The sequence below is a fragment of the Mustela lutreola genome, chromosome 4 (assembly GCF_030435805.1).
Source record: "Mustela lutreola isolate mMusLut2 chromosome 4, mMusLut2.pri, whole genome shotgun sequence".
In the NCBI taxonomy this organism is placed as follows: domain Eukaryota; kingdom Metazoa; phylum Chordata; class Mammalia; order Carnivora; family Mustelidae; genus Mustela; species Mustela lutreola.
In genome coordinates, this window is record NC_081293.1 from 28,172,587 (window position 1) to 28,186,775 (window position 14,189).

The following is a 14,189-nucleotide window of genomic DNA, read 5'->3' on the forward strand; positions in this document are numbered from 1 at the left end:
TTTTTTTTTTAAGATTTTATTTATTTATTTGACAGACGGAGATCACAAGTAAGCAGAGAGTCAGGCAAAGAGAGAGAGAGGGGGAAGCAGACTCCCCGCTAGAGAGAGAGAGGGGGAAGCAGACTCCCCGCTGAGCAGAGAGCCTGACTCAGGGCTCGATCCCAAGACCCCGGGATCACGACCCGAGCTGAAGGCAGAGGCTTTAACCCACTGAGCCACCCAGACACCCCTTTAAACTACTTATCTTTCTGTAAATAACAACACAAATGATTCTAGGGTTTTTTCTTCAAAACCATCTACTGTTGAGTCCCATTTTTTTTTTTTTTTTAATATAGTACACAGCCTCTAGTTTTCAGTATTTAACTCTAAGCTCTCTCCCTTCATATGTATTAAGGAAATGTAAGATGCTGAAGGGGCCACCACCAATATTTCTGTTTTCTGTCATAAAACATATTCTTTCTTCGGGAAACAAATCCTGTCCATATACTTGTCTTGAGCAAGGTATGTGTATCTCAGAATAAATGACCAGCAGTGTCCAATTGAGTGAATCATTTTACCCACTAGAGCTTGTTCTATGATTGATGTTTTATTTCTATTTGTGTATAATAGGCATTCTGGTGAGTGACAAAACACTATAATTTTTTCACCAGATTATCTCCTACTAGTCATTTGTGTATCTTATACAAGGGTTAAAAAAGAATGACATAGACCTGTGTACTGATACTAAAAGATCACTTAGGTCTTTAATGGCAATGATATTTTAAGTTGGGGGGAAAAAATCAAAGAAAGAAAAGCATGTAGAGATAGTTTCACTTATGAGGGAAAAGGGTGTGTGTCTGTATAACAAAAGATTAATGTAAGATCCTTAGAGTGGAGAGGAGGAAGAGAGACTTTTCTTTGTATATCCTTTTATAGTGTTTGATTTTTTAAAAAACCATGTTCATGTATTACTTTTTATTTTTTTCATTTTTAAGAGAAAACTATTTATATTGGTTTCTTAGGGGTGCCCTAACAAGTAATAAATTGGGTGGCCACAGAAATTTACTGTCACACAGTTCCAAAGGCTGACAATCCAAAATCAAGATTTTGGCAGGGTCATGAGCCCCTTGAGAGCTATGGGGAAGAATACTTCCTTGCTTCTTCCTAGCTTCTTGTGGTTTGCCAACAGTCCTTGGCTCCTTGGATTACAGTTGCCGCACTGTAATCTCTGCCTCTGTTATCAACGTAGCGCTCTCCCTTCTTATGTCTGGGTCTCTGTATCTCTTCTCTTCTAAGGATATAGTCATACTGGACTAATCAACCCTATTCCAAGATGACCTTATCTTAATTTAGCTAATTGCATCTGTAGTGACCCTGTTTCCAAATAAACTCACATTCTGAGGTTCTGAATTAGGACTTCAACATATCTTTTTGGGGGACAGTTCAACCTATAATGTCATTTCTGATGTTGATATGGCAAGAAAGTAGATAGATCAGTAATTAAAGGTATAGCTATTTCTGAGATAATCAATTAAGACTTTTTTTTTAGCCTCAGAAAAAATGTTAAAAGCATGGAAGGAAATGGAAGAAAAGGCTATCCATTATGCTGAGGTAAGATCACTAGTTCATCTTTTATTTTTTTTTTTTAAGATTTTATTTATTTATTTGACAGAGAGATCACAAGTAGACAGAGAGGCAGGCAGAGAGAGAGGGAAGCAGGCTCCCTGCTGAGCAGAGACCCCCCCCCCCATGTGGCACTCGATCTCAGGACCCTGAGATCATGACCTGACCCGAAGGCAGGGTGGCCTAACCCACTGAGCCATCCAGGCGCCCTCACTAGTTCATTCTATACGCATATTAATTCCTGAGGTCTCTCTTAGAAATTGTCTTCGGTTTTGGTATATAGAATATTTTTCATGTTATTACTGAATATCAGACAAAAATCTAGTAGATGTTTTGTGTGTGTAGAGAGAAGTACCATAGTTGATTAAAAAAAAAAGAGGGGCTTTGGGCAAATGAGATAAAACTGAAACCTCACTAAACTTCAGTTTCCATATTATTACTATGTGGACTTTATAGTAGGTTTATGCAGATTAAATGGGAGTACATAATAAATGGTAGTTATTGCTGTTATTTTTGAGTGGTTTATTTTTTTTTTTAATTTTAATTTTTTTATTACGTTGTGTCAGTGACCATACAGTACATCATTAGTTTTTGATGTAATATTCCATGATTCATTGTTTGCATATAACAGCCAGTGCTCCATGCAATATGTTCCCTCCTTAATACCCATCACTGGGCTAACCCATCTCCTTACCCCCATTCCCTCTAAAATCCTCAGTTTGTTTATTGAAGTCCATAGTCTGTTATGGTTCATCTCCCCTTCCAATTTCCACCACTTCATTTTTCCCTTCCTTCTCCTAATGTCCTCCATGCTGTTCCTTATGTTCCACAAATAGGTGAAACTATATGGTAATTGACTTTCTCTGCTTGACTTATTTCACTTAGTATAATTTCCTCTAGTTCCATCCATATTGATGCAAAAGTTGGGGATTCATCCTTTCTGATGACTGAGTAATATTCTATTTTATATGTGGACCACATCTTCTTTATCCATTTATCTGTTGAAGGGCATTTCATTTCTTTCCACAGTTTGGCTGTTGTGGACATTGCTGCTATGCGCATTAGGGTGCATGTGGCCCCTTTTTTCATTACATCTGTATCTTTGGGGTAAACACCCAGTAGTACAATTGCTAGTCATCGGGTAGCTCTATTTTTAACTTTCTGAGGAACCTCCACACTGGTTTCCAAAGTGGCTATATTACCTTGCATTCCCACCCACAGTGTGATAGGGTTCCCCTTTCTCCACAACCTCTCCAACACTTATTGTTTTTTGCCTTGTCGATTTTTGCCATTCTGACTGCTGTAAAGTGGTATCTTAGTGTGGTTTTGATTTGAATTTCACTGATGGCTAATGAAGGTGAACATTTTTTCATGTGTCTGTTAGCCATTTGTATGTCTTCTTTGGAGAAGTATCTGTTCGTGTCTTCTGCCTATTTTTGACTTGATTATTTGTTTTTTGGGTGTTGGGTTTGAGAAATTCTTTATAGATCTTGGATATCAGCTTTTTGTCTGTAGTGTCATTTGCAAATATCTTCTCCCATTCCGTGGGTTCCCTCTGTGTTGTTGACAGTTTCTTTTGCTGTGCAGAAGCTTTTTATCTTGATGAAGTCCTAAAAGTTCATTTTCACTTTTGTTTCCCTTGCCTTTGGAGACATGTCTTGAAAGAAGTTGCTGAGGCCAGTGTCAAAGAGGTTACTACCCATATTCTCCTCTAGGACTTTGATGGATCCGTGTCTCACATTGAGGTCTTTCATCCATTTAGAGTTTATCTTTGTGTATGGTGTAAGCATATGGTCAAATTTCATTTTTCTTTATATAGCTGTCCAATTTTCCCAGCACCGTTTATTGAAGAGACTGTTTTTTCTCCATTGGATATTTTTTCCTGCTTTGTTGAAGATTAACTGACCGTAGAGTTGAGGGTCCATATCTGGGCTTCTTATTCTGTTTCACTGATCTATGTGTTTGTTTTTGTGCCAACACCATGTTATCTTAGGGATCACAGCTTTGTAATATAGCTTGAAATCAGGCAATGTGATGCCCATAGCTTTGTTTTTCTTTTTCAGCAGTTCCTTGGCGATTTGGGTCTTCTTTGGTTCCATACAATTTTTAGGATTGTTTGTTGCAGCACTTTGAAAAATGCCATTGGTATTTTGATCAAAATGGTGTTGAAAGTATAGATTGCTCTGGGCAGCATAGACATTTTAACAATGTTTATTCTTCCGATCCATGAGCATGGAATGTTTTTCCATCGTTTTGTGTCTTCTTCAATTTCTTTCATAAGTGTTCTGCAGTTTGTGGAGTACAGATCCTTCACCTCTTTGGTTGGTTTTATTCTAAGTTATCTTATGGTTTTTGGTGCTATTGTAAATAGAATCAATTCCCTAATTTTTCTTTCTACAGTTATTTTGTTAGTGTATAGGAAAGCAGCTGATTTCTGTGCACTGATTTTGTATACTGCCACATTACTGAATTGATGTATGAGTTCTAGTAATTTAGGGGTGGATTCTTTTGGGTTTTCCACATAAAATATGATGTCATCTGTGAAGAGAGAGTCTGCTTTCTCCCTCCCCTCATTCCCCACTTTTCCCCCTAAACTTTATAAATCTTATTCTTGGATTTCATTTTGGCCAGTTTTCTTGGTGTGGTGGCTTCCAATTGCTCCAAATTTTCCAAGAGTGCATCTTGCCTGGAAGGTGGTTGATATTTTCAACTCTGTATATTCCCTCAACCACCCCTCAACAGAATGACTAGGAGGAGGAACTCTCAACAAAGAAAAGAGTCAAAGACAGTGGCTTCTCCCGTTGACCTAAATGGATATGGATATAAGCAAGGTGTCAGAAGTAGATTTCAGGGTTATAGTTATGAAGACAATAGCTAGTTTGGGGGAAACCATTAAAGGCAACATAGAGTCTTCAAGGGCAGAAATGATAGCTAATCAGGCTGAACTTAAAAATCCTATGAATGAGATGCAATCTAAGCTAGATACTCTAACAGCTAGGGTAAATGAGGTAGAAGAAAGAATTAGTGATGTAGAAGACAAACTGATAGAAAGGAAGGAACAGGAATCCTGGAACAAATACCTTAAAATCCATGAAAAGAGAATTGGATCGATGCCATGAAATGTTCCAATGTCAGAATTATTGGGATTCCCTGAGGGGGAAATGGGGAGAGAAAGAGGACTAGTAGATATATTTGAGCAAATTGAAGCTGAGAACTTCCCTAATCTGGGGTATGAAACAAGCATTCGTGTCCTAGAGGCCTAGAGGCAGAGAGGACACCTCCCAAGATCAAGAAGAACAGACCAATGCTCTGGCATATAATAGTAAAACTCAACAAATCTCAGAATCAAGGAAACCATTTTTTTTTTTTTTTTTAATTTGACAGAAAGAGATCACAAGTAGGCAGAGAGGCAAGCAGAGACGGCGGCGGAGGGGGTGGGGAGCAGGCTCCCTGCTGAGCAGAGAGCCTGATGCGGGGCTCAATCCCAGGACACTGGGATTATGACCTGAGCCAAAGGCAGAGGCTTTAACCCACTGAGCCACCCAGGCACCCCTCAAGGAAACTACCTTAGGGGCAATTAAGGGGTAGAGATTCCTTACATACAGAGGGAAGAACATCAGAATAACATCAGAACTCTCCACAAAGACCTAGCAAGCCAGAAGGGGCTAGCAAGACATATTCAGGGTACTAAATGAGAAGAACATGCAGCCAAGAATACTTTATCTGGCAAGGCTGCCATTCAGAACAGATGAAGAGATACAGAGTGTCCAGGTCTGGCAGAAACTGAAAGAATATGTGGCCACTAAGCTAACCCTGCAAGAAATATTAAGAGGGGCTCTGTAAAAGGAGAAGTACCCCCAAAGTGATATAGAACAGAAGTTTACAGAGACAATCTATAGAAACAAGGACTTCACAGGCGACATAATGACAGAAAAATCATATCTTTCAGTAATCACTCTCAACGTGAACTGCCTAAATGCTCCCATGAAACAGCACAGGGTTGAGGTTTAATAAAAGGACAAGACCCGTCCGTATGCTGTCTACAAGGGACTCAATTTGAGTGGTTTAGATAGGATAGCTATACATCCTGGTTACCTGAAATGGTCCCGGTTTATACCTGTCTTGCAATAATTACTCCCTTTTACTCTCAAAATTATGCTTGTTTGGACAATAAATTCTATATGTGGTCATGCTGGTTATAGTTCATTCTCTAGGAGGCATATTCCTTCCTCAGTTGTTAAATCTGTCCATGGTCCCACTAAATTGTTACTCTCCTGAATTGCCAGTAGAAAGGCAGTTGATATCTTTGGGTAGGAAACCCATTATCTTGATCTTTCTGCATTCTTATTCAAGGCAGTTGGGCACAAGAGGCAGTGAAGATCATAAAGCTGAGATAACAGCAGTTTTGGTGGTCACTTTTTCTCTGTCTTGTTAGTGACACCTCTGTCTTTCTGCTTCTCAGGAGGAGAAAGCAAATGCTAGTAATTTACTGTTGTCAGAAGAGAAAAGAGAGAAGCATAGGTATTAAGTCTGTCCTTGTATGAAAGATTTTCAGAATCTGAAAGATAAAAAAGCTTGAACAAAGTCAGTGTTTCATGTTAAATCATTGAGTTCTCCTGCTGTTGCAGCAAATCATTCTCTGAGTTCTTTCTGTTTTGTGTGGTGGTGAGCCTATAATTTCTTTTGTGTTTCATCATATTTTAGGTGGGTGTCATTGGTTACCTGGAGGATCAGATCATGTCTCTACACACTGAAATCATGGAGCTGCAGAAGAGCCCTTATGGAAGACGTCAGGGAGACTTAATGGAATCTCTGTAAGTAAGGAAGTCTTGTATTGCTGGTATGGATGTCTGTAATTTTTTGTCTCAGGTGGTACTTTCTGCATGTATCTGGCAGAGTAAGCCTGTATTTTTCTTTTCCATAAATTTTCTTTCTCCAAATATATTGCCATAATTTTATTTATTTATTTATTTATCTATTTATTTATATTTATTTTAAAGATTTTATTTATTGATTTGACACAGAGAGAGACAACAAGAGGGGGAATGCAAGCAGGGGAAGTGGGAGAGGGAGAAGCAGGCTTTCCGCAGAGCAGGGAGGCCAGCGTAGGTCTTGATTCCAGGACTCTAGTATCATGACCTGATCTGAAGGCAGACTCTTAATAACTGAGCCATCCAAGTGCCCCATTGCCATAATATTTTAAAAGGAAGTTTTTCTTAGTTACAGAAATTTTGGAAATAACTTCAGGGATGACCTTTGCTTTTTTTTTTTTTTTTTTAAGATTTTATTTATTTGATAGAGATCACAAGTAGGCAGAGAAGCAGGCAGAGGTGGGAGGGGGAAGCAGGCTCCCTGCTGAGCAGAGAGCCTGATGTGGGGCTCGATCCCAGGACCCTGGGATCATGACCTGAGCCGAAGGCAGAGGCTTTAACCCACTGAGCCACCCAGGTGCCTCGACCTTTGCTTTTTTTTTTATTTTTTTTAAAGAATTTATTTATTTATTTGACAGACAGAGATCACAAGTAGGCAGAGAGGCATGCAGAGAAAGAGGAGGAAGCAGGCTCCCCGCTGAGCAGAGAGCCTGATGTGGGGCTCGATCCCAGGACCCTGGGATCATGACCTGAGCTGAAGGCAGTGGCTTAACCCACTGAGCCACCCAGGTGCCCCCGACCTTTGCTTTTTTAATCAAAGCATCATTTCATGTGAGTGTTATCAGGTTTTCAAGTATTCTAAGTTATAAACTGTTGCCCTACTTACCATAGTTCTAGCCCAAGTTATTGTCGTTAAATGCCCTAAATGAGGTTAACTTCCTAAGTGTCTGGATAGAAATTTGAAAATTTTATCCTAATCACAGGCCTTCATTTTTGCCCATTTAAGTGTTTCTGATGCAGAGATGTTGTATATGTGATTGTGGATCAGAGAGATGTGAAGTATCTCTTCATTAATTTATTATTTATTTATTATTTATTAGTTTTTAAAATTTTTATGAAAATATTTTACTTTTAAGTAATTTCTACCTCCCACTGTGGGACTTGAACTCATCACACCAAGATCAAGAGCCTCATGCTTTACTGACTGAGCCAGCCAGGTGCACCTAAACTTTGCATTTTTAGATCTTGCTTATTACCCAGTGAAATGCTGTGTAAAATGTTTGTTGGCAATATATATTTGCTTTAAAATAGGTTTATACTCTATTCAAATAATATTGTTCATTTCAAGTTGTTGATTATTAGTCATTGAGTTATCTTCACTTTTGCAAGCATGTTTTCTCTTTCGTAGGGAACAACGTGCCATTGATCTGTATAAGCAGTTAAAGCACAGACCTTCAGGTAAGACACTTAATCACTGTACACAAAGGCATTTTAGGAAACCATCACAAACTTAACAATTCCAGGGGATTGGATTTTTTAAAAAGCTGCAGAATAAATTCCAGTTTTGGTATTGCCATTGAGCTGCTTATGGTAAAACAGCTTTTAAGTTGGTGAGAATTTGAGAGATTAGGAAGGCAAAGTAACAAGAAAATTGAGATAGAAAACTTCCTAAAGGGAAGTGAAAGGAAGGAATGAAAGAGAAAAAAGGAACTCAAAGAAAGGGAAGAGGAAGCAAGAAAATGTGAGGAAAGATGGAAAAAATAAGTGCTGCTTAACATTAGAGAAGTTGAAAAGAATTTGGTACAATGAGTTCAGGTGTGGAGTAATTAGAGGAAAGGCCCATGTTCTAGGCCAAAGCAGCATACCTTGAAAGTGATGCCTTTATCTGCATCTGGTTACTGCTTATTTCATTGGCAAAACAATTCCTGTCGAACGTGCGCTGCATACAGAACATGGAATAAAGAACATGGTCTGTTGCCAAGAGCATTGGAGCTTAGATTCTTGACTGGGCAGCTTACTGACTAAGTACCTAATTTTCTTTCTTTTCTTTTTTTTTTAAGATTATTTATTTATTTATTTGACAGACAGAGATCTCAAGTAGGCAGAGAGACAGGCAGAGAGAGAGGAAGGGAAGCAGGCTCCTTGCTGAGCAGAGATCCCAATGTGGGGCTCGATCCCGGGACGCTGGCCTCATGACCTGAGCCAAAGGCAGAGGGTTTAATCCACTGAGCGACCTAGGCACCCCTCTAATTTTCTTGTATCTAATTTTCCTCTTCTGTAAAATGGGGCTGAAACCTCGGTTTCCTAATTCAGTGAGTGTGTGTAGCAATGTATTTGGGAGGTGTTTTGTGAAAATGCCTTGAGAAGTATAAAGTATTATATATCTGTGAGATACTATCCTCTGTTACAAATCGATTTGTTTTGACGGGTTATAGAAGAAATAAAAGGCTAAGCCTGTGCCTTAATTTGCTATATGTACCTAAATTACCAATAAATAAGTAAAACAAAAGACATGTTTTATACTTTAAGATTTACAAACGTGCAAATTAATATCCATCCATATGAAATTCCATCTTAACAAATAATGTGATCTCCTCTACATTGGTTTTTATTGGAGAGGAATTCATTCAGTTTATTCCTGTAGACATTTATGAGGTGTATATATAAGATAGGCACCCAGTGCTGCCTGGGGTCAGGGATGGTCAGAGGAGGTTATTGCAGGAGATGACATCTGAGATAAGCCTTAAAGGGTAAGTAGTAGGGAAAGGAGCTGGGTTCTTGGATGTACAAGTATAGTGAGTAAAGACACATATGTGTAACACTTAGCATGATTGAGGAAATGAAGTGACTGGGTTGTAGATTTTCAGGAGAGAGGCTGGATCAGATGTGACTGGATCATAAAGGATCTGGTCTGTTATGGTAAAGAGTTCGGATTTCATCATGATAGCAAAGAGAAACTTGAACACGTTTTAAGCAGGGGAATGGCATGACCAGATGAGCATTTCAGAAGTATGGCGTTGGTAACATTGCACATAGTGTGGCTAGACTGAAGACAGGCATTGGTTATGAGGCTGTTGAAATAATCATAACTCAGTATAGGGTGGGCCACGAGCTAAGGCAGAGAGCCTGAACTGTGGAGACTGGGTGAGAGGAAAGTAAAGGCAAGAGAGACACTTAGGAGGTAGAACTGATGGTGTTGGGTGATAGATTGAATTTGGATGGCTGGAGCTGGAGTAGGGATGCCTCCCAAGATTCTGGCTGTGGCAGCTGGGTGCATAGTCAGTAGGACCACTCACCATAAAGGCAAGTGTAGAAAGGATGGCAGACCTGATGGAAAAAGAAGATGAATTCATTTTTGTACATGTTGATGTTAGTGGGATATTAAAGTAGAGATGTCTAATAAGCAGTATTATATATATATATATATGTATATATATATGTATGTGTACATAACTACACATATACATATATGTACATATGTATATGGAATTAGTAGAAAAGTTGGGGCTAGATATTTAGCTATTTGAGAATGATCAACCATAGGACTAAAGTGACCATCTTGAAAAAGTAAGTTGGGTAAGGAAGCCAAAGATGGAATCCCAAAGAATACCAACATTCAGGAAATGGCTAGAAGCAGAAGAGCTGCCCGAGAAGATTGGGAAATGACCAATATATAGAAGGAATGATATGATAGGAACAGGACAGAGAGAGTGTCAAGAAGAAAGTGATCAGTGGGGTGAAATGCTGCAGAGATGTGGGTAATAAAAATGTGATGTAAACATGCATTCAACTTAGCAGTTTGGACATCATTGTTGATCTTGGCAAAATATGGCCTTTGGGAACAGAACTCAGATTATGGAAGGCTGAGGGAGGAATGAGACACGAAGAAATAGAGAAGTCAGTCTAGACCAGCAATTCCCAAATCATGGTTCATGCACCCCAGAGGATCGATGAGGACAAAACTACTTTCATAACGCTAAGACATTTGCCTTTTTCACTATGTTGACATTTTCACTGATGCTGTGAAAAGCATTGGTAGGTAAACAGCTTATACCTCACTTAGCATGGATCATGGCACTAGTACCAAATTATATAAGTAGTCATACTTTTCACCATTATGCAATCACAGTTAAAAAAAAAAATAAGGTTCATTTAAGTATGTACTTGATAAGTAGTAAGAATTCTACTTAAATCTCAACCTTTGGGTACATGTCTTTTCAGTATTCTGTGTGATGAAAGGAGAAGTGCCCCTAGAGCACTTCTGCTCCATACTGAAGTCTACTGTTTTTCTCAGGAAAGCCACTGTGGCAGGTGTCTTCTCAGAAGTTAATGAAGCATGACTGTCATTTTAAGGGAAAAAAACAACGTTAGTTGCAATATTAAAATTCCATATTTCAAGCAAAAAAATAAAATTTAGGAAAACTTGTATCCATCAACTGAAATTTGTCAGCTTTTCAGTACCTAAACTATTTTTGATGAGACCAGTGGTGATATTAAAAAACTTGCAAAAAATGTAAAACAAGGCTAGTTTTCTCACTAACAGATTTTGGAAAATAGTTATTTTTAATAAAAATATGTTTCACAGGTAAAGAGTTTTTTGTTATTTTTAAGTAAATAAGTAAATATTTTTAAACTTCTCAGTTTAATTCCCAAAAAACACCTTCGGGTTCTTAAGAATTTTCGAGTGTACAGCGGTCCTGAGACCAGTAAGTTTTAGAACTGCTTATCTAGGCTGTTCTTTTCAGAAGCTTTGCTGTTAAGGAAAGAAGAGGTGAGGACCCAAGAGAGAGAGATTCCGGGAGGTCAGTCTTCAGAAGGTAGACTTGAGCACATTTAAGTGCTTGGGCCCAAAAGCCTGTGGAAAGGGAGGTCCCTAAACAAGCTTGAGAGGCTGATTCACTTAGGCTTGCTTCCAGTGATATTACAGGGATTGGCAGTACAGATACTGACACTTCTGTGGGTGTAGGGGTTGGAAGGTGGGGATCTTACTGTCTTGTGGCCACCCATCCTGAAGTAAGAAGTGGAGTTAACTGTTAACAGAAGAGGTAACGGGATTAACAGAGGAAGTGATGACTACCTAGATTTAAAGAGTATGCTAAAGATTTTTAAAAGCTGGTGTATGCAGTGGAAGATGTTGCTGATCCAGATCATTTATTAAGAATCCAGAGCAGAGGGGTGCCTGGGTGGCTCAGTTGGTTAAGTGACCACCTTCAGCTCAGGTCATGATCCTGGAGTGCCAGGATCAAGTCCTGCATCAGGCTCCCTCCTCAGTGGGGAGTCTTGCTTTTCTCTCAGTCCCTCTTCCCTCTCATTCTCTTTCTCAAGTAAATAAATAAAATCTTTTTTTTTTAAAAGATTTTATTTATTTATTTGATAGAGAGAGATCACAAGTAAGCAGAGAGGCAGGCAGAGAGAGAGAGAGGAGGAAGCAGGCTCCCTGCTGAGCGGAGAGCGCGATGCGGGACTCGATCCCAGCACCCTGAGATCATGACCTGAGCCGAAGGCAGTGGCTTAACCCACTGAGCCACCCAGGTGCCCCAATAAATAAAATCTTTAAAAAAAAAAAAAAAAAAAGAATCCAGAGCAGAGTGAAGACCTGTGAATTAGTAGTGATGACAGAGGAAATGGTAGTGTAATTTTTTTATTGGTGGTGGTTAGTGGCTTACCTGCAGAAACTGATGGAGCGGATGGTTAGACTGATCCAGGCTTAGGATTTTGCTCATAGAAGACAAAAAAGTTCAAGGTATTGACAGAAAGTGATATAAGTAATAGAAGTTATGGTTAGAATAAAATAATTGAAACTTAAGATTTTAATAGAGCAAGTCTAATTCTTTTTTCCCTTCAATCAGTAATACTCCTAGTCTTCTGGCCAGTGAATTGGGTATTGCAGATAGATAGAAAATTCCATCCATTGGGTCCGTCATATTAACTTCCTGTAGTCAGTGATAGCATTTGTTTGACTTGTTGTTGTTGTTACTATTGTTGGATTTTAAGGATTTTAAGTAATCTCTACACCCAGTGTGGAGCTCAAATTCATAAAACTGAGGTCAGTCGCACATTCCACCGACTGAGCCAGCCAGGCACCCCTGGATTATTTTTATAAAAACTTTGCAGTAGCCCTGTCAGCATACTAGCATGTCATAGAGCCTAGAAATAAATTTGCTATCTGGGTAGCTTCTTTGAACTGATCATTATCTTGAGTGACAAATTAGTTGTAATAAGAAGTTTCATCTATGGTTGGAGCTTATGTAATCATATTTGATACATGGTTTCTGATGTCTTTTCTAGCTTAGAGTTGACTTGAGACTCTTGTTAAGCTAAAAATGGTGAAAAACAACTTTCTTCATTTTTGTATGCTGGAGAAGGTGAATGTTCTGAGGTCTCTGACCATCTAAACAAGCTAACTATATGGGGAAGCTTTTCTGGTCTGTGGGATTTAGGAAGGAGTGCTGTTGGGAGAGGAGCCTGTTTGGAACCTCTGTAATTCAGTGTTAGTAAGGGAGAGACAAAGTGGGACATGTGTAGGGAATAAATTTGGGCTATGAGGGAGAGGTCTTTGCAGTGATAACAAAGGATCCTGAACTTTCTAAAAACCTTTTGGGATTCCCCTTTCATAGTAAAATGTGGGTAATAATAGTAGCCATCTCACAGGACTCCTATGAGGGTTCAGTGAGAAGTGTTAAGTATGTAATAGCAAATAATATTTTTGCATTGAGATTAATTATTGTCCAAGGAAATAACCAACATGATCTATGAGCAGTCTTCCAGTTTTAAAAACTTGAATACCACTTTCTGAAATATAACAATGCTTTTTTGTTTTTGTTTGTTTGAGAGAGAGGGAGATAGCACAGCCTGGACAAAGGGAAAGGGAGAGAGAGAGTGTGGAGCCTGACATAGGGCTCAGTGTCATGACCCTGAGATCATGACCTAAGCGAAATCACCGACTGAGCCACCCAGGCACCCTGGTTTTTTTGGTTGTTGTTGTTTTGTTTTGTTTTGTTTTTTAATTGAGTTTCGTCTCCTATAAACTGTAGAACTCACTCACTGTTTCCACACAGCCATCCTCTTTGAGGACATTTGTCATCTTCCAGTTTACATTATCATACTGTCCTCAGACTGAACTTTCAGCATCTGCAGGTCCTTTTATTAGTGCATCAGATTTGCCTTACATTGTCAGGTTTTTTTTTTTTTTTTTTTTTCAAAGTTTTCATGGGCTGCAAAAAGATGGATAAACATAAAATCCCAAGCAACCTAGATGGGGGAAGGGCCTCCTTCTTTTGAACCAGTGAAAGTTTGATGAATTGTCCTATTTTTTTTGTTCGTTTTTTTTTTAAAGATTTTATTTATTTGACAGAGAAACAGAGAGAGAGAGAAAGAGATCATGCACAAGTAGAAGGAGTGGCAGAGAGAGAGAGGGAGAAGCAGGTTCCTAGCTGAGTAGGAAGCCCAGTGTGGGGCTTGATCCCAGGACTTGGAATCATGGCATGAGCTGAAGGCAGATGCTTTATTGACTGAGCCACCCAGTCACTCCTGTTCTGCTGTTTTTAAATAAATGATGTAAGTCATCCAAGGGAAATTGATCTTTCAGCCAGAAAGCTGCATATGTATCTGGGATTTGGGTTAATATGGGTTAAAGATGGGTAAACATATTCTTCTCAAAACAGGCAACTAAGTTCTGTGAAGATAACAGTGATAAATTTAAATATGCATTATACA

The 14,189-nt window shown here is 39.0% G+C and overlaps 1 protein-coding gene across 3 annotated transcripts in view; it reads left to right on the top strand.

Annotated features, from left to right (window-relative positions):
* CHUK (component of inhibitor of nuclear factor kappa B kinase complex) overlaps positions 1-14,189 on the top strand; it is a 43,526-nt gene that overhangs the window by 23,719 nt on the left and 5,618 nt on the right. For all 3 annotated transcript variants that reach the window (XM_059169213.1, XM_059169214.1, XM_059169215.1), the window contains exons 14-16: positions 1,529-1,590; positions 6,307-6,416; positions 7,882-7,931. In XM_059169213.1, coding sequence (XP_059025196.1) covers positions 1,529-1,590; positions 6,307-6,416; positions 7,882-7,931 — 222 coding nt within the window. The remainder of the gene's footprint in view (positions 1-1,528; positions 1,591-6,306; positions 6,417-7,881; positions 7,932-14,189) is intronic.